Below are 27,059 nucleotides of genomic sequence, written 5' to 3'. Positions count from 1 at the left end.
CTGCGCAGAGGAATTTTTTAGGTGAAGCGCAGTGTGCGCGGTACTGGCTCCACCCTTTCACCTGGGGGTCATCTGCCATGGCCCAGTAAGCCGGGACGCCGGCAGTGAGTCCTCCAGGTGGTAGGTGTTACATTAACGAGCTCTGAAAGACAACTTATTTTGTCTGAAAACACATAGTGTATCCCATCACTTCAATCACTTATGCTGTAATTTCCTTCCTTCTGAATAACAATGAAGTCCTTCCAAAGTCTATATTTCTCTTCACCCGACCACCTCATGAAGGTCATCCATGTCTACTCAGGTATTATAGTTAAACAACATTGTTGTTGTTCAGTCACAGAGTCGAGTCTGACTCTTTGCGACCCCACAGACCAAGTCACCCCAGGCCCTCCTGTCTTCCACCATCCTCCGAAGTCTGCTCAAATTCGTGTCTGTTACATCAGTAATGCTGTCCAGCCATCTCATCTTTTGCTGTCCCCTTCTTCTTTTGCCTTCTGTTTTTCCCAGAATCAGGGTCTTCTCCAGTGAGTGCTCCTTTCTCATTTGGTGGCCAAAGTATTTGAGCTTCAGCATCTGACCTTCCAGGGAACAGTCAAGGTTGATTTCCTTTAGGACTGACCGATTTGATCTTCTTTCAGTCCAAGGGACTCTCAAGACTCCAGCACCACAACTCGAAAGCATCTATTCTTCTGCACTTGGCCTTCCTTATGGTCCAAATCTCACAGCCATATATTACTACTGGCAATACCATCGCTTTGACTGTACAGACTTTTGTTGGCAGGGTTATGTCTCCACTTTTTATTAAACTGCCTACGTTTGCCATAGCTGTCCTCCCAAGGAGCAAACGTCTTTTAATTTCATGGCTACAGTCACCATCTGCAGAACAAATTTAGACTATACCTGATAGGATTCAACCTACAATTTGGGGAAGAGGGATGAGTGAAAGGATGAGAGGAGAACCCTTCCCACCCAGGGCCAGGATACTATACAAATGTCCAAAAACAAATGGGATGGTGGTGAAGGAAGCCCCCAAAATGGGAAGAGCCTTCAAAGTACAGGTCTCCAGCTGGCCTGTTTTTTTCCTTATTTGCGCCTTCAATACTGTGAGGCAGCTCACTAGTGTTGTTGCCCTACTGATGGCAGAAATACATGGTGTATTTGCTGAAGCTGTTCTAAGCCATACTTAAAAGAGGAAATATATATGAATCTCAAAAATCTTACAATCCATCGCTTTTATCTACAGCGCCACAAAGTTAATAAGAAACAAACTTTGTAGATCACATTTCAAAGTCCTAAGGACAAACTTCAAGTCAAAGAATTTAAACACAAAAGCATAGTAATACTGTACAGTTACGCTGCCCAAAACATAAACAAAAATCAGCAACAACCAACTCCAGTAGTCTAGCATTTGCAATCACTAGCCACTAACTCACCCACCAGCTCTGTTAACCCAAGACTGGGAAAACAACAAATATTTGCATAGAAAAATGAATTTGAAGCAGTAAGTCTCACAACTTGAGGCACCGCAGAACTGACAGCAACTACCAAAAGGAGCTCTGTATAAAACCGAACAACTCCATTCTCCCCCCCCCACCCCACCAAAAGTGATAATAAATAACAATATCAATTTCAACCCAGCGTAATTGAAATTTGTAGGCATAATTATGCAAAGCCTAGCATAAAGAACTTTTCATAACAACTGGCCAATTAGAGGTGAATAAATCAAGATTAAAATAACAAAAGGCCACATACAGTATGATCTGTTCCTCTTACCAACAAAAATACAGATATTTGGGAAAATATAAATAGGCAGATTGATGTAATTTATATATCCTCCTCTAGTCTCTCCCTCAGAATTATTGTAAAATTTAAGAAGCTAAAGCAGACATAGAGTACATCTTAAATCATGATAATAAGTAACTTAGAAATACCTTTACAACATCAGGTTTACTAAAAGTCTGCCCTAAGACCAAAAAAAAGGGAACACTATATCTCCTAACAATACATTTGACAGTAACACAACCCCATTCAAATATAAACTTACACAAACTCCACACTTTCATTTAAGCAATTGTAAAAATATAAAGCCAGAAATAATAATGAGGGAAACTAATCTCCAAGCATTCAGAGAATAGTACGAGAATAGTACACAATCTGTCTCACTCACACCAACCCTACTATTAATCTGTCTCACACATCCACTCACTACCAACAATTAGTAAATAATTAATAAAGCTTTAAAGAAAGGTCTAGAAGTTCATTAGGTCACTATGATGTTATACAATCCCAGTCACACCTTTCATTTCTCTCTAATTCACACCCACCCACAGCCAAACTTCCCCAAAGTCTTAATGCCACCCACTGATTAAACCGTGCATTCCAGATCCCACCATCTTTCAACCCAAGCATACACATGTATCCAAGAAAATTTCATTTAGCTAGTTGGTTTAAAATAGCATTTTCCCCTCATTTATAGTGTTACACTCCCCCCCAAAAAACAAGTCACGTTCTCACATAAGCATGCTATGTAACAAACACAAAATAACCGACACCATTATTTAGGACATGGCAGGATTATATTTAGGCACTTCTAGTGTAACAGCAGTTCAGTCTTCGCCTGAAAAAAAAAAACTGGAGAAAAAAACTGGAGAAAAGGGCCCAACAGACAGTTTTCAGCATATAATCAGATCCAGCCGCTTAGTTTCTAGGGGAGACAGGCCGATCAAGACGATTCATAGGCACATGGCGCCATCTAGTGTCAGAAGATAATGACTGGACTTGAGAGGCTTCCAGAAGACTGTTGGAAATAGGAAGATTTAAATTCCTGAATCTAGATCCCCAGCCAAAAACAACTGATCTTGCACTGTAACTTGCAGTTTGTACAAAGCAAACCAACGATATCTGATATTTTCCTTGTTCAGAATTTCTATGATTGGTTTCAAATTCCTTCGCCTTTGCAAGGTTTCGAACAACAGATCTTGCAGGAGTTGCACTTTGCGGTCTCCCAGCATAAGTGAATTTATAGCCTGGGCTTTTTGTAAAAGTTTAGCTTTAACGGAGCTGGATGCAAATCGAACTAGGATGTCCCTAGGCAGCTATTTTTGTCTGCGCACTGGACCAATTCTATATGCAGCCCCCAAGGCATAAAGGTCAGTTTCGGGAAAACCCATTGCTTTTGATAGCCAGGAGGATATAAGGGTTTTGAGGTCAGATGGGGAGGCAGAATTCTCAGGGAGACCCCGAATTTTAACTTTCCCCATTTTCAGTTGATTTCCCAGTGCAATGATCTTATCAGTGGCCCATTCATCTCATTTATAAAAATATTGTCCATCCTCCTGCGACACACTCGCCATATTAAAAGCAGAGTCTGCCATCTCTGCCACCTTCTCCAAAGATGTTTTAAATTCCACCATTTGGGCAGATAAAGGCTGGATCATGGCAGAGATTTTATCAGTCATGTTTTGTTCAAGTTTTTGAAAGGCTTCCATTACCTCCGAATGAAATGAGGCTACATCATCCATTGTGATTTTTCCGCCTTCCGTCGCCATCTTGCCTGCTGGGAAGTTTGTCTTTCTCGAGGCCTTAGCCTTGGATTTTTTTCGGGAAATAATCTTTTACAGAGTTCTTTGTGTTTCTTTTTGGTCTGGACTTTTGACCATCTGTTGTTCCCATACCACTTTTAAGGGAAAAAAAAAGGAAGTGAAAGTAACGCTGAGCAGACGGGTTAAAACGGATAAAAGGAAGTACTTCTTCACCCAAAGGGTGATTAACATGTGGAATTCACTGCCACAGGAGGTGGTGGCGGCCACAAGTATAGCCACCTTCAAGAGGGGTTTAGATAAAAATATGGAGCAGAGGTCCATCAGTGGCTATTAGCCACAGTGTGTGTATATATATAAAAAATTTTTGCCACTGTGTGACACAGAGTGTTGGACTGGATGGGCCATTGGCCTGATCCAACATGGCTTCTCTTATGTTCTTAACGCTGGGCACTTTAATGAGTAGGGTTAGCGGGGGTAAGTACTGAGCTCTGTTTTCAGGCGTCCATCTCCTCCGCTCACGACTGCTGCTGGAGTCCAACACTGATATCCAGTCTGAAACCTAAAACTCGTTTCTTTGGAATGCAGAAAGGCAGTTTTCATGTTATTATCAAGTGTTCTTACACTTTTTGCAGAACAAAACCGTTAGTTATAGCTTTGGGCATAAATGTATCTGCCAGATGAATGCGTTGAGTTTTAGTTCACGGAGGTTTAAACTGGAATAAATTTAGAGTGCCATTGAACTGCTTCGTTTTGCTGGTACAGCAGACTAACACGGCTAGCCCGCCTGAAGCTTGGCCAATGCTCCTTGGGATCCAGCACCGCGGTTGTCTTGTTCTTATCAAAGTCTGGGTCAATTTCATGGTCGATCAGTCAGTCTACACCTAATCCCCCAAATCACCACCACCACTCAGAAACTGCGGGCTGAGGACTGGCAACGTGGAGGGAAAACATGTCGCCTGCCGCCACGTCCAACTGGTGGATTTCCCCGAAGTGTCTGGCCGGCCTTTGCGGGCCTTTACCTCCCGCCCTCCAGGCGATACTGAGGATAGGTTCTTCGTTTCGCCTCAGACGCGGCCTTTCCCTCCCTTCAGACAGCCCCCTGACGACTAAGGCGGCGGGGCGGGGCGGGGCGCAGGACTATAGACCCAAAGGCCCGTTCTTCGCTTCGGCGTGTCGTTTGGTCCCGCCCTTCTCAGCCGCGGCCTCCGCCATGTGGGTGCCTTTTACGGGATCCGCTTGCCTCCTGCTCGTGGCCTCCATGTGCAGCGGGCTTTCGTCGCGGTCCCAGGAGTTGCGCTACCCGCCTGAGCGAATAGGTAGGGAGGAGCCAAACGCGGGCGGGGCGGGGCGGGAGGGCAGGCAAAGGGAATTAAGCAGTAATTACCCGCGCCACTCGGGTCATGTGTCACTCACCTGTCAGAATTTGGTTGGCCTGAGGGGGAGGACATGAAAACAGAGGAGATGAGTACGTTTTCCTTGCTGTCGTCCAACTTGCTAGTTAAAACTTGTTGTAGAAGTTTGTTACGTAGCACAGAGCCTCCTTTAAACTGGGCTGCTAGGCTGTGTCATCGCTTCTGGCGGGTGGCTGTTAAGGGAAGCACTCCCTGTACATGCTTAAGTACACTCTTGTCTTCCTAGCTAATTTTTTTTAAACTCCTTAGTTGCTTCCTGGCAAGCTGCACAAGCTCAGAATCACTTTGCCCATTATATTGGTCCTTTTTATTTAAATTCTAAAAAGTGGAAGGGGAATACTCTTAATTCTGGGCCAAGGCAAAGGCATTGTTGTATGCTGAGCAGCACTCCACTTATGGTGCCAGAATTTTTGAGAACAAAAGGTGTTAATAATCTTACATATAGCTCCACATTTCCCCTTACCTTCTTCAGGTGTTAAAAGCAGAACCATAAAACATTTTTTAGAAAACTTGCAAAACCAAAAAACCTTTTCACAGGATATGGAGCTTGTGCAAACAGGAGTTGTAAAATAGTGATCCTGTGCAGGCTAACCTGGAAGTAACACTTGATGAGTTCAGTGGGACATAGGCAGATACTTGTTCACAGAATTGCATCCCCAATCTCTCTCTCTCTCTCTCCTCCCACCTCCAAATTACCTATATAGCAGAGGTCAAAATAGCTTAAAAATTAATAGCTAAATGAAATCAAAGTAATTAGGCCAAGGGGGGGAAGCTTGAATAAAGAAAGTTTAAAAGGCATACATGATGTGAAAACTTCCCTTTGTCTTGCGTAAACCCTTGCCTTGCTTAAAGAAGTCCCAGGCGAGTTAAAGAAGCTAACAGTGTGGTCAGCTTGCAGGAGCATAAGGCAGCGAAAGAGGAACTTGAAATTGCAACATGTTAAATGCTTATGGGAATAGAAATATATGTACATTGCTCCCGGGGACAACATGACCAGGTGTAGCTCTTCTGTGCCACCAAGCAATACCTGGGGTAAATATGTGCAATTTTTGCAGCAATTCTTGTCTTTTTAGTCTGGAATGCATCATTTTGACATATAATCAATTCAGACAAACACAAACTATCCAAAATCCTTATTTTCTTCTTCTGAGACTGAGGCTATGATAGAACAAAATAGGAGTCGATTGCACCTTTAAGACCAACTTAGTTTTATTCAGAACATAAGCTTTCGTGTGTGTGCACACTTCTTCAGATGAGGAATGAGGTACAATAAGCAGAGCCGCATATAGCTGGTGGGGTTTTGAATGCAAAGTGGTACAAAGTTAAAATCCAATAGCAGAATAGTAAAATTAACAAATTCAGAAAACATTTGATCTGGGTTGCATTAGCGTGGGAAACCATAAAACAGTAACATGTCAGAATGTGAGAATTTCATGGTCGATCAGTCTAATGCAACCCAGATCAAAGGTTTTCTAAATTTGTTAATTTTACTATTCTGCTATTGGATTTTAACTTTATACCACTTTGCATTCCAAACCCCACCAGCTATATGTGGCTGCTTACTGTACCTCATTCCTCGTCTGAAGAAGTGTGCATGCACACGAAAACTTACGTTCTGAATAAAACTAAGTTGGTTTTAAAGGTGCAATTGACTCCTATTTTGTTCTATTACTTCAGACCAACATGGCTGCCTACTTGAGGCTATGATAGTTATCAAATACAGATAGTGACTCAGTCTGCCATCTCTGTCTCAGGTTATAATCCTGTTTTTGCTTTCTTGGAGTTAAATCCCATTCAGTTTGGTGGGATTCATATCTAGGTGACCATGCATAGAATTGGGCTGTTTGTGTCTTTTGACACAAATCTGCATGTGACATGGCATTTAAGTAATGGATAGTAAAGTTATTTTGAAATACAGAAGGAAAAATATTCTGTGATATGTTGTCAGATTTTTGTAATCAGAATTTTTGTAGGCAATTGATTCGTGAGATATGGGAACTCCATCATCTAGTCTGGGCTGCTCAGACAGATTCTGGTCTGCCTTCTCTTTGCAAATCTTCCAAGAAATGTGATGCCATGACCTCGCCTAGCTGCTCAGTTTGTGAGGCCATTCCATACATGCTAACTAAAAGGTAAAGGTAAAGGTAGTCTCCTGTGCAAGCACCAGTCATTTTCGACTCTGGGGTGATGTTGCTTTCACAACGTTTTCACGGCAGACTTTTTTACAGGGTGGTTTGCCATTGCCTTCCCCAGTCATCTACACTTTCCCCCTAGCAAGCTGGTTACTCATTTTACCGGCATCGGAAGGATGAGTCAACCTGGAGCCGGCTACCTGAACCAGCTTCCACTGGGATCGAACTCAGGTTGTGAGCAGAGGGCTCCGACTGCAATACTGCAGCTTTACCACTCTGCACCATGGGGCTAACTGGTCCTTTATTTTTTTCTCATATCTGACATTACCAATGTAAGAAATTGCACAGAGAAATTTCAGTGAGAACTGGGCCATGTGGAAATACAATGCACAAGGAAAGCAGATTCTTTCAAGACTGCAGCAGTTTTCGGGTGGGAAAGCTGTTGCCATAATCACAGAAATGGCTGCGACTGTTGCAGTTTGCAGTCTGCTTTCAGACACCATTCTTCAAATAACCCAAGATACCATTAAATAAAAAGTTTGGATTGTATGTGGTAATCTGACCACCTTTAGGATAATGTTATTAAAATTTAATCTGTTGCCCTCCCCTCGCCTTAGTGGGTTCATGTGAATGAAGTGTTCTCCTTGTTGTCAATATTTTTTTAGTTTTTTAAAGCAAAGGTAATGTGGCCCATCTCTTCAGCCTTTCCTCATACAATTTGTCATACCAAATGGTTCACGGAATCAAACATTTGCCAAAGTAGCTTTGAAGGGGCAGCCCCTGAATAATTAATTAATACCCCCAATAATAGTAATATTTGTCATATTGAGTAAAAATATACTTTGTCTTCAGACTAAAGGGTCTGTTGTAAAACTGCCGTTAGAAACTGACTCTACCGCCCAGTGGGTTTGAGCTCCAGCTGTAAGATTAGATAAGGGAACAGTCTCCTACAGGCAACTTGCTGTATATAGATACGTAAGGAAACTTAGTAATGGAATTTTACGAGGGGGAATTTAGTGGAGGTGGGACCCTTTGAAATCAGAAAAGCCTGTGTGCCTGCCTGCTTGTTTTCTGTGTGAATAAAACGTCTGTATGTAGAATGATTTTAACTTAGTCATTTTGGGGGCCCATGCCCAACTGGGTTCTGCTTATGATACCATATAGTAAACCTCGCTTCAAACCAGTAAGTCTGTGTGGACCTCGTTATTTCTCTGCTTCAGCTTCACTGAGAATTTCCAACATGACTGTGGAGCAGAGGTTTCAGACACTTTGGAAAGTCTCAGCCACCACAGAGAAAAAAGTAATTATTATGATACAAATAATTAAAACTATACTAGAGCATCCTTCATTTCGTTATAAGCATAACGAAAGAGCTGGTTGGTATCCTTCTCAGCTTTATAGAAATAATATGCGTATGCTACCTTTTCAGCTGTAATTGGAGCTGGCATTGGGGGCACATCTGCAGCCTACTTTCTGCGCCAGAAGTTTGGAAAAGATGTCCTGATTGATGTATTTGAAAGAGGGACTGTGGGTGGCCGCCTAGCTACTGTCAACCTGAAAGGAGAAGACTATGAAGCAGAAGGAACCTCCATTCACCCTCTTAACCTGCACATGAAGCATTTTGTCAAAGAATTAGGTATGACTTTTGCCTATGAAGCAAGCTGGGATACTTTTCCTGCTTAGTTCCTTTCTGATTTTAATTACAATGGTTTTGTTTCATCCACATGCTGCGATTAGTCTCTCTAAAGCTTTATCTTTTTACTGTATGTGTGCATATATACACAATTCTTGTTCTTGTTTGTACTAATTTATTCTTGCAGTCTTCCCATTGTCAACATTCCTACTGTCAACAAAACTGTACACTTTGGGGGAAGGAGCCTGGGGCTAGGTTCTTTTTTACTGTTGTTACTTTAATGATACTGCCTACAGTGATAACAGCCATCCTAGACAAATTACAGCAAGCACATAGATAATGTGTATCTAACTTTTTTAAGTTCTGGGGTTAGATGTGGAGGTTGTAAAACATGAGAACACAAAGGCGTTCTTGAGCAATCACATCTGAAACTAGTTTCAGAAGGCAGTTTTTTTGTTAGGAAGAGGCTGACGCAGAAGTTCCAACAAAATTTTGAGCAGTCACTCTGTTGAATCTCAAAGTACTCCTCAGCTTTTTCACCCCTTCATTTACTTACAAGATTTATACTCATAAGGTGGCTGATAGTTTAAAGCAGGGTTGTCAAACATGCAGTTCAGGGGCTGAATCAGGCCCCCGGAGAGCTCCTATCCCCCAAGCAACTGGCTGTCATCTGCTTCCTTCTGCATAACAGCTTGCTTTGCAAGGATTGCTCAATTGCACAGGAGCTACAGAGCAAAACCTCTATTTTCTCCACTGGCTGAGGCTCCCCCCCTTGGGGAGGAAGGGGGGAGGAATAGCTTGGTTTGCCAGGCTCTCTCAATTGCACAGCAGAGGTATTGAGCCAAGCCTTTCTTCCTTCTATTGACTGAGGCTCTGCCCACCCCCCCACCCCCCAGTCCCTGGAGAAGGAAGGAGAGCCAGAGCTTCCTTTGCCCAGTTCCTTGGATCCCATGGGAGAAATACAAAGAAAGCACCTTTAAGACCAACGAGTGCTAATGTTTTAAGCATGTTTTAAGTTTTTTTAAAAAACATTTGTGTGTGTCTGTGTTCTTTATAAAATTTATATCTCTGCTACCTACGGTAATTTTAAATCGCTATACATACAGCCCAGCCCGACATGGCCCTGCCCAACCAGACATGGCCCGGCCCAGCAAGGTCTCATTTATGTCAGATCTGGTCTTCATAACAAATGAGTTTGACACCCCTGGTTTAAAATAATAATAATACAATTTAAAATAAAAATATTCATTTTTATTTTATTTTATTAGATTTATATCCTGCCCTCCCCTTAATGGGCACAGGGCAGCTAACAACCAATAAAACAACATCGAAATATAAGAGAAAACAATACTATGCAATAAAACAGTAAAATTACAAAATCAATAACCAGCAACAATAAAAAATCTTTAATAGTTATGGCACTCATGATACTAGTGCAGTGGTGTTGGCCAAATGGTCAGTTCTGTCATGTGGCAGCTGTCTCCCATTATTTGTTGTACTTCAGTCGCGCAAGCCCTGTGGAACTGTGGGAGGTCCCACACAGAGCTCTGATGTTATCGGGGAAAGCATTCCATCATGTGGGAGCTGCCATAGGGAAAGCCCTGTTAGTCGTCGGACTTCCTTCAGCCTAGGGATCATCAAAAGATTCTGAGATCATGAACACAGTGCTTTCTGGGGCACATTTGGGGAAAGGCGGTCTCAAAGGTAAGCAGGTCCCAGGCCATATAGGGCTTTTAAGGTTAAAACCAGCACCTCGAAACAAATCCGGAATGCCACAGGCAGCCAATGCAGTGTTTTCAGTGCAGGTTGAATATGCTCCCGTACAGGTAGTTCTAATAACAACCTGACTGCTGTGTTCTGCATCGGCTGCAGCGTGCAGATTTGAAACAAGGGCAGCCTTGTGTAGATTTAAAAAAACAAAGTAAAACAGCAGATAAATTAAGCCAGTAATATTAAACCAGCAAAAAAACAGACATAAAAACTAGGGAAAAAATGGCATGATGAAATTCATTGAAAAGCTTGGGTGAACAAAAATGTTTTGGGCTGATACCTAAGAATGAGGGATGCCAGTCAGACTTCCAGGAGGAAGGATGTTTACAGCTTTAAAAGGGGATTACATAGATTCATGGAGGATAAGTCTATCAGTTGCTACTAGCCATGGTGACTAAGGGGAAACCTCCACATTCAAAGACACTAAGCCTCTGAATCCCAGAACCAAGGGGGCAACACTGGGGAAATCTTCAATCTCTAGGCTGTCCAGAGGAACTGATTGACCACAGTGTGAGATAGGATGCTGGACTAGATGGGCCATGGATCTGATCCAGTAGGGTTTTTCTCATGTTCTTATCATACAGGAGAAGTACTTGAGGGCTGCAGTGGGAAGGAAGAGATGGCAGGGAAGTTCAGTTCTGCTGATGGTAAATTTAATCTGGATTGCAACCCAGACACATTCAGAATGTGTGATTTTGTATATTTCAGTTCCATCTCTTGTGGAGAGCAGTAAATTGCATCATACAACTACTGTGGAGTAGTGGTTAAAGTGTCAGACTAAGATCTGGGAGACCTAGGATTGACTCTCCACTCTGCCATGGAAGCTTGCTGGGTGACTTTAGGTCAGTCACACTCAGTGTAATCTACCTCACAACGTTGTTGTGAGGATAAAATGGAGGAGAGGAGAATGTTGGAAGCCGCTTTGGGGAGAAAGGAGGGGTATCAATGAAGTAATAAATGAATACATCATCCATTTAGAGATTGTTCTTTATATTTCTAGCACCCATTGCTATCTTACAGTTTCAGTTTCTCACATTTGCAGGAATTCCTGGTCCAAAAAGGCAAGGTGGCCTCATGGGCATTTTCAATGGAGATGAGTTTGTCTTTGAGGAGAGTAGCTGGTACATCTGGAATTTTATCAAGCTCCTGTGGCACTATGGACTGAATCCCTTGCGAATGCACATGTGGATAGAAGAAATTCTGGACAAGTTTATGAGGTAATAATGCACAAAATAGAATCTATTGCTAAACAAAAAGGACTTAAAATACCTCATGGGAAGTGACAGCAGGTTAATGGAGGAAGAATAAGACTTTTTAGAGTACCACAGAATGAAATGCTAAGAAATACCACTTTGCTGGCTCCAGACAAAAAACAAACAAACTAGGAACGTATGGTAATCATGTCTTAGCCCATAATCTAGAGATTCAGGAGCAAACAGAAGAACCAGTTCATGTGGTAATTATAGTAACTAGAATATCATGTTGGGCAGCTACATTGATTAAATTCTGCTATGAATTCTAGATGCAACACAAGGTAAAAAAGATTAGTTAGGTTCATACTTGAGGATTAAGAATAAATATGTACAGTCTGTTTTTAGACTCCATTATCTCCCTGAGCATGTTAAAACATGCTTGCCTTTAAGCCTCTATATATAGAGGCATCAAACTAATTTGTTATGAGGGCTGGAGCTGACATAAAAATTACTTTGTTGGGTGGGCCATGTCTGCCATAAAATGAAACACCAGGTACCAGAGACAGAAACTTTATAAATGACACAGGCAAATTACCGGTATTTTATTTTTTATTCAAAACACAAGCGAAGGCAATTGATTCCTTAGGAGTGAAAGCAATTGATTTACTGTGGAATCTACAAAAGCCCAAAGAAATGTATTTGATTTTATGCAAGACTAGGATTTTCCAAGGGTAATATACCCACCCCCTAGCCATTTCCTTTTGTTTCTTGACAGCTTTGACCGCATATACTTTACTGGGTGCACAAGCTCCTCCCCCCCACAGCCTTCCCTCTCTCACACCAGTTGCTTGCAGAATGGCTAGGAGCCTTGGATGGGCCAGTTCTATCCCCCAGCCCACATGTTTGACACCCCTGCTCCACTAGCTGTGTCTCAGTTGAGTTCAGGATTGTAAGTGCTAAAATATCTTTTCTTCCTATGAGCAAGGAAGAAAAGACTATCCCACCAACGTGTCACATGGATCTCTAACATTTACAAGCATTGGCAAGAAAAATGGAGTTACACTTCTGGGAATGTGCTTTTCAATTGCCACGCTCATGCTTTTAAAGAAGTTTCAATCAAATTATAATACTAAAATTCAGAATGTCAGCATTTAGCTAATACTTATTTGTGAATTGCTTTATTAATGTAAGCAAAATAACTTAAGAACAGCTAATGCAATAATAGAACCCTCTTATACAATTTTGGAGTACAAAGACCTGACTTCCCTTACCTCCTAACCTTTTGTAAATATTGCAAAGTCTTCATTGCCCCTTTCTTCATGATTCCTTTTTGGATACAGGATCTATCAGTATCAGGCCCACGACTATGCGTTCAGCAGCATTGAAAGTTTGCTTCATGCCCTTGGAGGGGTTGAACTCCTCCAGATGCTGAATCAGACCATTGATGAATCTATGCAGAAGTCTGGCTTTTCTCAGAAGTTCATCAATGAGGTAGTAGCTGGAGTCATGAGAGAAGACTTTGGCCAAGGTACCAGTATCAATGGTTTTGTAGGTAAGTGGTGCTTTTTTCTTTTTTTAAAAAAAAATTAGATTTGGACTTGCAGAACGCATCTCATTTTCCCCTCCCGCACCATTTGCTATTTCCTGAAAGCCCCATAGTCTCTCCCCTTTTCCTGCTTCTTTCCCTCCTTCCCACCTAACATCCAACCTACATTTAACTGCTCCCTTGTCTTCAGCTCCCCCCACCCAGCAGCCTCTTCCTCGGAAAACTGTGGCCCCACTTGTGCAGTGTTGGCTGCTGGGCCAGCTCTACTTACTTAGTGGAGAATCTTGAAAGACTTGTTTGGGGAGATCACATCACTTTCCCCTGTACACTGCTCCTCACATTATATCCCCTTTCCCTCCTAGCAACTCTCATATCTGCTCCCCTTTTCCTGCCTCATTCTCTCCTTCTTACCCATTCACCAACCTGCCCTCTATCTCCCTCCCATCTTCAGCTATATTTAATTCATTTATACTCCGTCTTTTTCCACAGTGGGCACCAAAGCAGCTTATGTCGTTCTCTTCTCCTTTTTATCCTCAGAACAACTCTGTGAGGTAGGTTAGGCTGAAAGTATGTGACTTTGCCCCACATCATCTCATGAACTTCCACAGCAAACTGGTGATATGACACTGGTTCTGTCTCCCAGACCCCGCTCTGAAGCTCTGACTGCTACATCACACTGACTTTCATAGGGTGGCAGCTACTGAACAGCAACAAGCAGCCAGGCCTAGGTGAGTCATGCAAGTAGGGTGGTATCAAGTCACCCAGTAGTTGTTGCCTGGCCTGACACAATGAGTCCTTCTCAAAAGCCAAAACAGCCCTGCCTCTTTCCCCTGTCTTCTACTGAAACAAACCAAGGTTTGTAGAAAGATCTGTCTTATCTGTTCATGGTCCAGTCTCTGCATTTAAGTATTCTCAGATTTGGCTATTAGAATATACAAGTGGGGGCCTCACAATACTGGCAAGTGAAGGAAATCCCACCTCTCATCATGAAGATCTTACCACCCATCTTTGAGACTAGCCATAACAATATATTTTGTACACAAAAGATCCAGTTCTATGAAGACAGGACTGCAGGGGAAGCACCTTCTTTCTAAAAGAGACTTTGTATCTGTAGGCAGAACACTATTCTTAGGCTTTTCTTCTAGAACAGTCTAGAACCCCTCCTCTCAGCTAGCAAGGCATCTAGGTCTATCATTTCTTTCCTATCAGTTCGTCAGTTCCATAAATAAAGCTTTCTTTATAATTGGTTCAGTGTCCTGACTACTGCTTAGGCAAGCTGCCAATAGTTACTAGGGTGGATGTATATTGCCACGGATGGTGGGCAAAGCAATTTTTGCTCATTTCCCCTCCCATTGCAGACCTCTGAGTACCCCCCTCTGGGAGGTATTCCATGAATCCTCTCTCAAGAAGAATCTTTTCAAAGACATTTTGGGCTACAGCACAAAGATCCTGTATGTGCAAAGTACCCCTTGGCCTAAGCCATTTATAACAGCACCTTTAGAGACAGCAGGTACAGAAACTGAATATGATGGATAGCCAAACTCCCCTACTAGCAGTTTATTATTGTTTCCTTTTCTGCTTACCTCCCCCGCGTGGTTGTCTTTTCAAAGTCTATCACTGCAAGGGCAGGAGAGCCAAGTAGCTTTGAAACGACACTTTGAAACACCCTGCTGTCAAAGGTCACTTTCTGATATCATCCTGTTTACCACCACCACACTGAGGAATGGTGACACTCAGGGACATCTTAACAGCATTATGGGCCCCAGGCAAAGCTGTACTGGGCCCCTACAACAACTACTCACAGGAATAAAAATGTAAATGGTTGACCTATACAAAGGATCTTTGTATAGGTCTACAAGACTACATTCAACATTTTCTCAACTTGTGCAAATAAAAAGCTTATCCATTAATATATTCACAAACTATCAATACCTGGTTATTAGTACTGCATCATACACAGATCAGTATGGGGCCCCTATGCTCGTGGGGCCCACGGGTAAGTGCCCATCAGGCCCATGCGTTAAGACAGCCCTGGTGACACTTTGATCTTACCTAATGGCTCTGGGTGAGCTGAATGGCAAAGGTGGGGTGATTTGAACAGAGTCCTCCAGTATGTAAGCACACCTGACATCTGTGGGTCCTTGGCTCTGAAAATGATGCACACTGCATAGGCCATAACAAGGACCTCCAAGTGGTTGCAAAAGATCCAGCGTCTTACATTTGAAACACACATTCACTTCTTCCCATTTGCTATTTCAGTCTTTGCCATAAAAGCTGGTCAGTGTCAACATCCCTAACCAAGTCATTCTTTCCCCTCTTTAATCCTGTTTCCCTCCAAGTCAAGGTTACTTAACAGCAACATCTTGGCCTATACATTTAACAAGTCTTTTAGTAAACATTCCTGGGTGTAAATGGCCTGATTTCTAAGCAGTGCTTGGGAAAAAGGGTGAACAGTCCAGAAATTATGGCCTATGAGGCAGCGACCGCCACTGTACTACACTTGGATCTTGTCTCCTGCCCCAACAAGCAGAAGTCCTTTGCAGTCTTGGTCTTCACTATAACCTTTCCTAGAATGGCTCACTAATGGCAGTGAGGATTAATAAGCAGCCTGATACTCCTTGAACTTATATCATGTATATCCCACCTTCCTCCCCAATGGAGATGCAAAGTGACTTACATCATTCTCCATTTTATCCTCACAACAATCTTGTAGAATGCAAGTGTCCTGCATATATATTGATTGCATGGCAGTTTGCACTGTCATGAAACCAGTTCTTTTCCAAAGGAAATCTTTGTGCTGGCAGTTTTCTTGCATATTAGGTATTCAATCAACTTAGTAGCATTAGTTTCCTAGATTCAAGAATGTTCATTCTTCATGCCATCCAGAAAACTGATCAGCTGTCCTCCACAAAATATCAGGAAACTGGCACAAAAAAGCAATCTCTGGCATTTTTACAAAGCCCTCATATTTGAACATTCAATGAACAGTATAATTATATTTATCTTGAGACCAATTTCCTTTCTGCACCTTTCTGTGAACAGGGCAGTTATCTGTTCTTGAACTCTGATTTTTCCCTTCTCCCTGGCAGGCACCTTATCTTTAGCAGGAGATGATCCTGGACTTTGGTCAGTAGAAGGCGGCAACAAACGGGTATGCTCTGGCCTTCTGCAAACTTCCAAAGCACAGCAGATTTCTGGCACAGTTATTTCTATAGAGGAGAAGACAAGGCAAAATGGGCGTTCAGGTGAGGTGGTCTCAATATTCCTCCCTCTTTGGAAACAGCTTATAAAATTAAAATTAACTAAATAAACATAAAACATTAATGGAGATACCCAAGTCTTAAGGAAGGGGAGTGTAAGCATAGAAAAGCAGCCAGAGAAAAGTAAGCTGCTGAACAGCAGCTGAAAATTCTGCAGACATTTTTTACTTCGTATTTGTGGGGTGAGCCAGTTTGGTGTAGTGGTCAAGTGCATGGACTCTTATCTGGGAAAACCGGGTTTGATTCCCCACTCCTCCACTTGCACCTGCTGGTATGGCCTTGGGTTATCCATAGCTCTGGCAGAGGTTGTCCTTGAAAGGGCAGCTGCTGTGAGAGTCCTCTCAGCCCCACCCACCTCACAGGGTGTCTGTTGTGGGGGGAGAAGATATAGGAGATTGTAAGCTGCTCTGAGTCTCTTATTCAGAGAGAAGGGCAGGGTATAAATCTGCAATTCTTCTTCTTCACTATGACAGTGTCTGGCAACTTAGGAACAAAATGCTGAGGATTTTCAGATGCATGACATTCAAACAACCTTGGACCAGCTACTATAATAGGGTAGAGCCAGCTGCTAGGTTTCATCTCATACACATCACACTTTAAGTTGTGGATCTGATTTAGACAGTCTAATCCAACAGAATCTTATGGGTGGATGAGCTCTAACAGCATGCACAAAAAGAGCTTCTACCATGTTCAGAGAGAGAGAAACATATCATTTTTATTTTGTGCCAAAATTAATTCTGCATATGCAAACTAATATACCTCCATATTGTCAATAGCAGTGTTCCCTCTGAGTTAGCGTGAGCTAGCTCACAGATTTTTAGCCTCCAGCTCACAGATTTTTTTTATCTTAGCTCAGAAAGGATGACTCCAGAGCACAATAATTTATGCAGTAGCTCACTTTAATGCCAGTAGCTCAGTAGAATTTTTGCTCACAATACTCTGCAGCTTATAGGAAACAGAGTATAAAGATCTATTCTAACCACTGGATGTTGTACGAAACTGAAACCAAGTCTATCTTTTGTGAAAAATATTTTACATGGGATTGCAGGCAACATCTGTAGAACTGTTGGCAGAATTCTACACCAACTTTCCCACCAACTTCCTCCAGCAGCAACATGGGATATGTGGCATAGGGGGTTGCAGCTGGAGGAGGGAACCCACAGCAATCACACAACACCCTTTGTGCAGCAGAACCTTCTATTTGAAGGAATGGTTTTGACTCCAGCCATACAAATTGTTTGAAAGTCATCTGTAAAATCACTTCTTAAAGCATCTGTTACTTAGCAATCCAGAAGTCAACTTATTGGTAGCATCCTTTTGCAGTTGCCACTATAGGCAAATTCTGGAATTAATTGGCATATCAAAAATTGGTTGGAAACAGCAGCTTGACTCTAGCCTGCAAATAAAGTGAGCAACTTAATAAATTATGTGTTAAAAAATTAATTACTCCTTTAAATTTACTGGGAGGGAATATACTAATTGCAGGGCAGCTACTGAAAATGCTCCCCCCTCCTTTATGCACACACATTGCTCTATGTGCGTAATTCAGACAAATGGTGCTAGGGACTAAGTACTGAAAACACAGTCTTTCCCTGTTTTCCTTAGTGAAAAATTCCAAGGACTGCACTCTTGTGGTTTTGTTTTCTGGGTACTGAAAGTGTCTTTATTATTTGGTTTACTTATTGGAGGATAGTGGAGGAAAACAGGCATGCCTTTCATCAGGCAGAGCTGCAGAGAGGACTTTGTGCAGTTTTATCAAGGATGCATCCTAGTTGCATATAGAGACAGTCACCCTGACATACATCCTGCTGAGATTCAGCTCCGGCAGATGAACTGCATGTCTAGGAGACATCCAGAGCCATTAAAGGAACACTATCAGCTAATGTCTGCCTACAGTGGGGAGACCAGGGTTCTCAGACATATATCCTAACATGAAACTTCCTAGTGACCAGGCCTCAGATTCAGCAGGAGCTCACAGGAGTGCAGCTCCTGAACCTTTCTGATGGCTCCCCCTTCATCCTCCCCACCTATCTTGTCCATGGAATAGTAGGTGCAGCTGCATAAGAATCCCTGAATTAGGAGAATGGGCAGCCAGCCAGCCACTGGGGGCTTTGCCACACCCCCAGCAGCCCTCATTAACCCCTGGAGAAGCTTGTAACATCCTTTTTCCACTTCTTATGTGATTTTGAGTAGCTAGTGGCTTGCTGGTCTTTTGACCGGGGTGTGTGTGTGTGCGGCCAGGAGAGCCAAGCCTGTTTGGGCTGGCTGGATTTCTAGCTACTCCAAGCAGGCCCCGCTCGCCCGGGGATCTCCTTTCTTGCATCGGGTTGCTTTTGGCTGGGGGATGGTGGCATATGCTAATGAGTTATGCTAATGAGCTCCACTACCTATTTTTCTACAAAACAACCCCTGCTAGTGACTGTAGGCAAATCTCTCTCCCTCAGCTTAATATCCTTCACAGGATTGTCAGACAGCCAAACTTGTAACAATACCAAAGGAATGGCTTCTTGTTAATTTTTAAAGGTGGTATTGTGAAGCTGTATGAAGTGACCTACGATTCTACATCAGGATTAGAGAGAGAGGCGTACGACATCATTATGATTGCAACCCCCTTGAACCATAAGTCTGCCAACATAACATTCCTCAACTTCAACCCACCCATTCCTGAGTTCTCCAAGCCTTATCAAGAGACTGTAGCAACATTTGTCCACGGTCAGATCAATGCCTCTTTCTTTGGCTACCAGCACCCTTCCTACTTCAATTTAAAGCACATTGTCACTGTGGAAAATTCCAAATTGTTTATAAATTCCATGGTCACTTTGTATCCAGTTAAGATCAGAAAAGATGCATTAAACCCTCAAATCTGGAAAATTTTCTCACCCCAACCCCTCACCAAAGAGCAAATGGACCTTCTTTTCATATCCTATGATGCCACTAGAGTAAAAACATGGCTAGCCTACCCACACTACAGCCCCCCAGAGAAATGCCCACCTCTCATCCTTCACAGTAGAATGTACTACCAAAACAGCATAGAATGTCTTGCAAGCGGCATGGAAATGAGTGCAGTTTCAGCCCAAAATGCTGCTCTTCTGGCTTACCACCGCTGGTACGTAAATACGGATATGATTGATCAGGAAGATTTGCATGAAAGACTCAAAACAGAGCTCTGAGTTGGAATCCTCAGGTCTACATTCCTCTTTCCCCTGGGGAAAAACAACAACTCAGAAAAGGTATTCCTGGAGGCCATCACCTCTTTGATAGGCAAAAATACACAGTAGGTAGTATTCCTCAGTTACCAGTCCAGTTTTAAGAACACTTGGTAACTGAGGAACACAACCTACTGTGTATGTTTGCCTATGCAGAGCTAAGACCTTCAGGAATATTTTTTCAAAACTCAGAAAGAAGTCTCTCATACTAGAATGTATCCAAAGTGTTGCCTACTACCATTGTGGTAATGTTTCTTAAGACTATTAGAGAGCACTGAATATAATTCAGCCTCACTGTGTCATAGCTGCTTAACTTTAATCTCACTTAATTGGGCTACATGAATAAGTGAAATTTTGCACCTGTGTTAAATCTTAACACAGCCTACAGCTTGTAGGTCTAACCATTCCAAGCCAGATCACAATTTTACTGTAAGTAAGTTCTCCAATAGCCTTCGAGGTGAAAGCCATTGTGCTCTTCTCTAATACAACCCTCCCTAAAGTGCATGGGGGGGATAAGGTATACAGGAGTCATTATTGGTAAAGTGTGTCCTATAGTGTGGAATCTATTGAAAACATGCTTAAAGTAAGGTTTATGAAAGGTAGGAATACACTGGACATCATCTAACAGAAGGAAATGGAAGGCAAAGATTAGATGTGCCATGCATGTTAGCTTGGGTTTTTACCCTAATTCTTGAGAGCCATCAGATGTGGGAGAAAAGCCAAAACCAACAGCAAGTTCCCACAGTAGTACAATTAGAGTCAAATCTCTAACATGCCAAGGTACAATTCAATAGATTTTGCCTTTTGGTTATTAACGTATACATAGCCCCTCAAAATAATAAGCTAAGGCTACAGGAAATCTGGAGCAATCTTGAAAAGTACATTACTAATCTTCTACTGAAGCTCCTGGATGCTCTTGTATTAGCAGCTGGTGGTTTTAAATTTGATACAGAGCTGCCCTGAGTCCGCTTGCGGAGAGGGTGGAATAAAAATTTAAAGTAAATAAATAAATAAACTCATGTTTCTGGTTATAAAAGAATAAAAGGATCCAAAATGTAGGTAAGCAAACCAAGGACTTCCTCAGCTGCAACAAGATCTGACAGCTCAGCAGCAAATTGATCAGCCGTCAGGTGAGGGTGGGATATAAATCTGATAAATAAATAAATGGCATGCACACTGAAGCCATCTTAAAGTTATCTATAAATATCGTATGAATTACAAGAACAGTTCACACCCATCTTAGAGCCCCTGAGAGTAAGATACTTCACACAAAACATGGTTTGATCAGGAATGTTTGTCAGCAAAAAATCAATAGCTAAGTTTGCTCAGCCTGTGATGGAACAGAGCTTACAAGGACAAAAAGCACCCCCTGGAAGTTCTGGAAACAGTCTCTCCATCAGGCCTTCCACTTAGCCCCATCAGTTCTGAGGGAACCACAGAAGGGATGAGAACTGAGGGTGAGGAGATCTGGGATAGCCAGATTCAGATACCCCTCCTTTATGATATCCCTTGGGAAAAAACTAGTCTTGCATATGATTAAATACATTTATTGGGGCTTTTGCAGGTTCCCTAGTAAATCAATTGTTTTTCATTCTGAGGAATCAATTGCTTGTGTTTGTATTTTGGGTAAACAATAACATTGTTAATTGAGTTTGTTTGTGTCCTTTATAAAGTTTATATTTCTGGTACCTGGCATTACATTTCATGGCACAGCCTGACAAAGTGACACATATGTCAGATCTGGCCCTTGTAACAAATGAGTTCAACATCTCTGGTTTACAAATTACTGCTTTACAAAGGAAGACTTTTTGATCTCTAACATACAACTATAACCCCTGTTCAGCAACTGAAGAGTGCACATACAAGCTCCTATTAGGTACAGCATACTTGTTTACTATGGATTGCTATTTAAAGTTCAGACCAATGAGCCATTTGCTACAACTAACACTGGTGCTTGGACTTAAAATATTTAACCTATTAAAACCAGTAAGAAAATGGTCCTAAATACCTAAATTCATCTGGTTCTGTGAATTTTGACATAACACTGTCATTTATTCTGTTCACAACTTATATCTTGAACAAAACAGTATTGTGATAAGCTCGGCACTGTAATGATAAGTACTGATCTTTTGCTATTAAAGTGATAACATCATGACTGAGTTCTGGTGGTATTTTTTACTCTTTCTGTGAAAGAGTGCATTACGGGGGTTGTATCTGTATTCTAGTATAGTCTTTAAGAAATAACTAGCATTAGTTTATAATCCTTACTGCCAGAAGTTTTTTTATTACCTGTTAGCATGATTCCTTTATCCAGCTAAGTCAGTCAATGGTTGCATAAAAACTTGTTGTTTTGGCTACAACATGCTAACATGGGTGCAGCTCTGGAATTCATACATCTTTTTGCTGACCTGCTTAGCAGCTGAAAGACCCACTTTCCAGTCCAGAATGTCTGAGAGGTCAAAGCACTGGGGGTGGTTTTTTAAAAAAAACTAGATTGCTGTTTCTGCACAGAAAAACGTCAACTGTGGAAACTGAGATTCCAAATCAATAGTTAGTCCATTTTAACAATTGGATTTAAAAAGAAAAAAACTTACAAGAAATATATGTTTCCTGTAGAATCCACATTTTTTTTAAATGGCATTACAGGCTACACAGTTAACATTAGGGATTTAATTAGAAAATGCTTTATAATAATTTTTGTAATCCTAGTCCTATTGCATGGTTCACTAGTAGCCTTATGCTGTCTAATTTCAATGTTTTGTTTCCTGTAATCCACCTTGAGTTAACTATAAAATAACTACAGACATTAGATTCATATCAGTTTAGCTTTAATATATACACTCCCAACCATTTTCTTAACATTTCAGTTCATTTTATCATCATGCCAATGTTTTTCTGCTGTCCACCTGGTGCCATTTCCACACATTCATCTATTATGAGATTAATAAGTGAATCAAACCCTCTTAATATTCCTTGGACATGGTGGCCACCATTTAACTTTACTGTGAGAAACAGTCAAAGACAGCTTTCTTGATAGCTGTACTGTGTGCCAAAGTGCTACAATGGGGCTAAAGGAAATAATTATGAAATTAGTAATTTTAAATAGTTTTATTGCATCAGAGATCACAGCAAACTATTTAAGCCAAAATCCAAAGTTAATTTTATCTTCAAGCAATTTCCTATAAGCAAATAAATAAATATTCAATGGACAGGCATATGCTTTTTCTTTTGCTTTCACAAATCTAATGAATTTCTACCCCATCCCATGATAAGGAAACATGAGAACCAGTTTGGTGTGGCAGTTAAGAGTGGCAGACTTTCATCTGGAGAACCAGGTTTGATTCCCTACTCTTCCACATGCAGCTGTTCGGTGACCTTGGGTCAGTCACAGTTTTCTCAGAGCTGTTCTCTCTTAGAGCTCTCAACTCCACCTACCTCACATGGTGTCTGTTGTGGGGAGAGAAAGGGAAGGAGACTATGAGCCACTCTGAGTGAAGTGCAGCCTGAGGGAATAAATCCAAAGCTTGTAAAATCTAGAGTGTATGAGAGATCAGGCATTATTTTCAAGAACAGTACAATAATGTATTACTTGCAAACAGGACCCTGTTCACAGTGCACCTGTTGCAGTATCCCAGATATTCCTTTGCTCACCTGTAGAAAAGTTGCCCTCCCTGATATTCGATATTCGGTAGAGATGGTCCTACTCTGTTAACCAACTGTCTCCAATTGTTCAGTGCAGTGGATGCCAGAGCTGCATTTCCTTACCATAAATACCTGGGATACTACTGCAGCAACAAGTAATGGGAAGATAAGGGGCAGTTTGCCATAGAGATGCTTAATTAGGGCAGCTGCTACTCTCGGGTGAACCAGACAGCCCCAGAAAGTGCTTCTACTAAAATAACAACAAATAGAAAAATAACTGTTTTACTTACATAGAATTACAGAGTTGGAAGGGGCCATGCAGGCCATCTAGTTCAATCCCCTGCTCAATGCAGGATCAGCCTAGAGCAGGGGTGGCCAAACTTGCTCAGTGTAAGAGCCACAGAGAATAAATATCAGATGTTTGAGAGCCACAAGGCATGAACATCAGAGTTTATTTTTCACCTTTTTATTTTGATCATATTGTCTTGTTGTATCTACCTCTTAAACTTTGCCTGTCTGAATCTGATCCTAGGATAATGGTATAGATGTGTTGTTATAGGTTTTTGTCTGGGGAAAGGGGGAGTTAAAAGGGTTAAGATTTTGTGAATATTTGACTGCACTTGTACAAGTTTTTAAAAGTTTAATTTAAAAAAAGAATGTAAAGGAAGGAAGGAAAGGTGGAAAGAAAGCAACTTTAAATGTATTCCCCAAGCTTCCAGCTGGCTTGGCTTGGACAAGTAATTTAAAGAGAGAAATGCCTTCTCTTAAGCCAGCCGATGATGCAGAGAGGGCTGAAAGAGCCACACGTGGCTCCCAAGCCACAGTTTGGCCACATCTGACCTACAGCATCCCTGACAAGTGTTTGTTCGGTTGCTGCTTAAAGACAGCCAGTGAGGGGGAGCTCACCACCTTCCTAGGTAGCTGATTCCACTGAACAACTCTTCCTGTGAAATAGGTTTTTTTAAACTCCAACCGGTACCTTTTTAATCCCATTGTGAGTCCTCTCCTCTGCTGCCAATGACAGATAGATCCAGGTGGATAGCCATATTGGTCTGAATCAAAGGAACAAAGTTAGAATCCAGTGGCACCTTTTAAGTCCAACAAAGTTGTATTCAAGACCAATGTTCCCTTTAAGCTGCAGAGTCTTGTAAGCAAAAACTGTACTTGTGAGCTACTGCATAAGTTACTGTGCTCTGGGGCCATTTTTATTGAGCTAAGACAAAAATGTGTGAGCTAGCTCATGCTAACTCAGCTGAGAGGGAACACTGTTCAAGACATGAGCTTTCATGTATACTGTACTCTAACTTACATGACAGCTTCTTGCCCATAAATCTGAAATTTAAAACAAAAGTAAGTTCACACTAAACAATCAGATCGCAATTGCAACTCTTTAGAGTTCATACCAACAAAAACTAGTCTCCTCTTTAGGGAACAGGAGTTTTCATCAGGCCAATAAAGTATAATATCTTGAGAATATAGTGGGGGACAGGGGTGAGGGGAGCCTTCCATTCTTCAGGAAGCTACGAAACTCAATATCGAGAAAGGATATGATAGCTACACAGTAATAGTTCCCTAAAGAGCAAAACAAATCAAAAACCTTAACAAGCATAAATGTCTCCAATAGAATAAACTCTGCGGCACAGGCGTATTCACACATTTGACCGCCTTAAGCAGGAAGCCAAGATGCATTTGCGTAGCGTCATCGTCCTGAGCAACCAATTACCGCTAGGCTGGAGTTATCGCCCGCCCTAGGATTCCCAGGAGTGCCAATCAGCTTCTCTTTCTCAAAAGAGAACTAATAGAAACTCGTTTCCATAGAAAGCTTGTGAATTAACCAGTTTAGCCGTATGTTGGCCGTTTGCTCACTTTCTTTCATTCCACTCTAATGGCCGTAGAGTGCACAAATCAACCATGATAGATAACAGATGCAAAATGCCTTCTTACATAGATTTCCTTTTAAAATTGAACTCATAGTCTGCAAAAGATGGAAATTTTGCCACTCAATATGCAGGTAGCTGTATTGATGCACAACCAATTTTTATTAAATACTATGTAATAATCCTTTTAAAAAGACCAGCCCAAATAACACAACGCATGCAAGCTTTTGAGATTCCAAGAGCGGTTTGTCAAGCTACAAGCTAAAAGGAAGAAGGAGAGGGGGAGACCTAAGGCTTCTTGCTGGCATCCTTTGTAGGATGCAATTAAACAGAATTCAGTGAGGCTGAAAAATAGATTTTAATTTTCTTTTTTTGCTTTGGGATGGGTTGCCAGTATTACCAGAGGGATATAATATTCATATGTCAATCACAGAACCCAAGTATTCCAGCAAAATCAAAATTCCAAACACAAAGTTCAAATGATAAAGATTTCCAGGACTGTATCAGGACTTGGTAAATGGCAGTGGAAGTGGGGTGTCACGCCGAATGCTCCTACATGTGGAAAACTCACATGCCAAAAAGGGTTCACACTAACTTTCCTCCTGATCTGGATCAAACCAATGGTCAGTGTAGTCCAGCATTCTGTTTCACTCATGCCCTAGAGGTTTCATCTGCCATTGAACAACAGTAGACATTGGTCATTGGTCACTCTGAGCGGACTACTCTTTTGATAGGGATCTTGATTTTGATCTGTGTGCCCTGTCATACAATGCCTCACAACTATGCAATGAGAAGCAGTTTCCTGGACCTCTTACACTTTTACACACACTGAATCATGCACTTTCACTCCATTTGCAATCCTCTTTGCAAATTGATTTTACTGTGTGAAAGGACAAGATCACCTTGTAAACACTAAAGTGTATTGAAAGTGCATTATTCAGCTTTCATGAAGGCACAAGCTGCTCTTTCATCCCATCTGATGGTTGTCATTTTAAACATATATCTATTTGCCAAGTAAACATACACATCATCTATCCTATGCTGGAAAAATCATCATTCCTCTTAAAAGTGTTATCACGTTCTTATTTAATTTTGCTGCTAGAGCCCAACACTATCCAGTCTGAACCTTAAACATGTGTCTTTGGAATGCAGAAAGGTAGTTCTCATGTTCTTATCAAGGGTCCCTGCATGTTAGCAGAACAAAGCTTTTCTTTGCAGCTTTGGGCATGAATCATGATGTGAGTGCCAGATGAATGCGTTGAGTTATAGTTCATGGAAGTTTATGCTGGAATAAATCTAGTCTTGGATATTTTACTGGTGCAGACCGCTCAAGATGGGTAGCCCTGTTAGACTGTCTGTAGCAGTAGAAAAAGAGACTCCAGTAGCACCCTTAAAGATACTAAAGAACTGAGCAGCGGAATTGGACCCAGATTAATACCTGGACCCAAAAAATCTTAAAAATAAGATTCCATCATTCGCCAGAGTTGTATTTATTGAGTATTTGTAAAGAAAACATCTCCAAAACAGCAAAAAAATTATTACTCCATATAGTTACGATTGCTAGAATTTTATATGCGAAATATTGGAAGACTCCCAAAATACCTACTAGAGAAGAATTTTTATTAAAACTACTTGAAGCTGCTGAGTTCGATACCTTGACTACGAGGTTAAGAGATGGAAATTTGCAAGAATGTAGAGAGACATGGGAACCAATATATGTATGGGCGAAAAGTATGGGATTTGTTATGAGAAAATAGAAACTGTATTATGACAAGCCTTTTAAGCTCCTTGTATGGATGGGTGGAAGGGTGGTGTTGTATGAGGGTAAGCAAGGGAATGTGTATGT

The 27,059-nt window shown here is 41.5% G+C and overlaps 1 protein-coding gene across 1 annotated transcript; it reads left to right on the top strand.

Annotated features, from left to right (window-relative positions):
• Positions 1 to 4,698: 4,698 nt before the first annotated feature.
• On the top strand, positions 4,699 to 21,846 carry LOC132580193 (prenylcysteine oxidase 1-like). The gene is made up of 6 exons (XM_060250883.1): positions 4,699 to 4,858; positions 8,516 to 8,722; positions 11,532 to 11,706; positions 13,023 to 13,234; positions 16,318 to 16,473; positions 19,012 to 21,846. The coding sequence occupies exons 1-6, from the start codon at positions 4,753 to 4,755 to the stop codon at positions 19,656 to 19,658; spliced, it is 1,503 nt and encodes a 500-aa protein (XP_060106866.1). The 5' UTR covers positions 4,699 to 4,752; the 3' UTR covers positions 19,659 to 21,846.
• Positions 21,847 to 27,059: the final 5,213 nt, after the last annotated feature.

Source organism: Heteronotia binoei, chromosome 12, assembly GCF_032191835.1.
Source record: "Heteronotia binoei isolate CCM8104 ecotype False Entrance Well chromosome 12, APGP_CSIRO_Hbin_v1, whole genome shotgun sequence".
Taxonomy (NCBI): domain Eukaryota; kingdom Metazoa; phylum Chordata; class Lepidosauria; order Squamata; family Gekkonidae; genus Heteronotia; species Heteronotia binoei.
This window is presented reverse-complemented; position numbering and strand designations above follow the sequence as displayed.

Bases quoted from the DNA above. Each gene is read 5' to 3' on its own strand.
- LOC132580193 (XM_060250883.1), top strand. From the start codon at position 4,753: ATGTGGGTGCCTTTTACGGGATCCGCTTGCCTCCTGCTCGTGGCCTCC. The intron at 8,723-11,531 runs GTATGACTTTTG...TCACATTTGCAG, and splicing joins GCATTTTGTCAAAGAATTAG to GAATTCCTGGTCCAAAAAGG. The intron at 11,707-13,022 runs GTAATAATGCAC...TTTTGGATACAG, and splicing joins ATTCTGGACAAGTTTATGAG to GATCTATCAGTATCAGGCCC.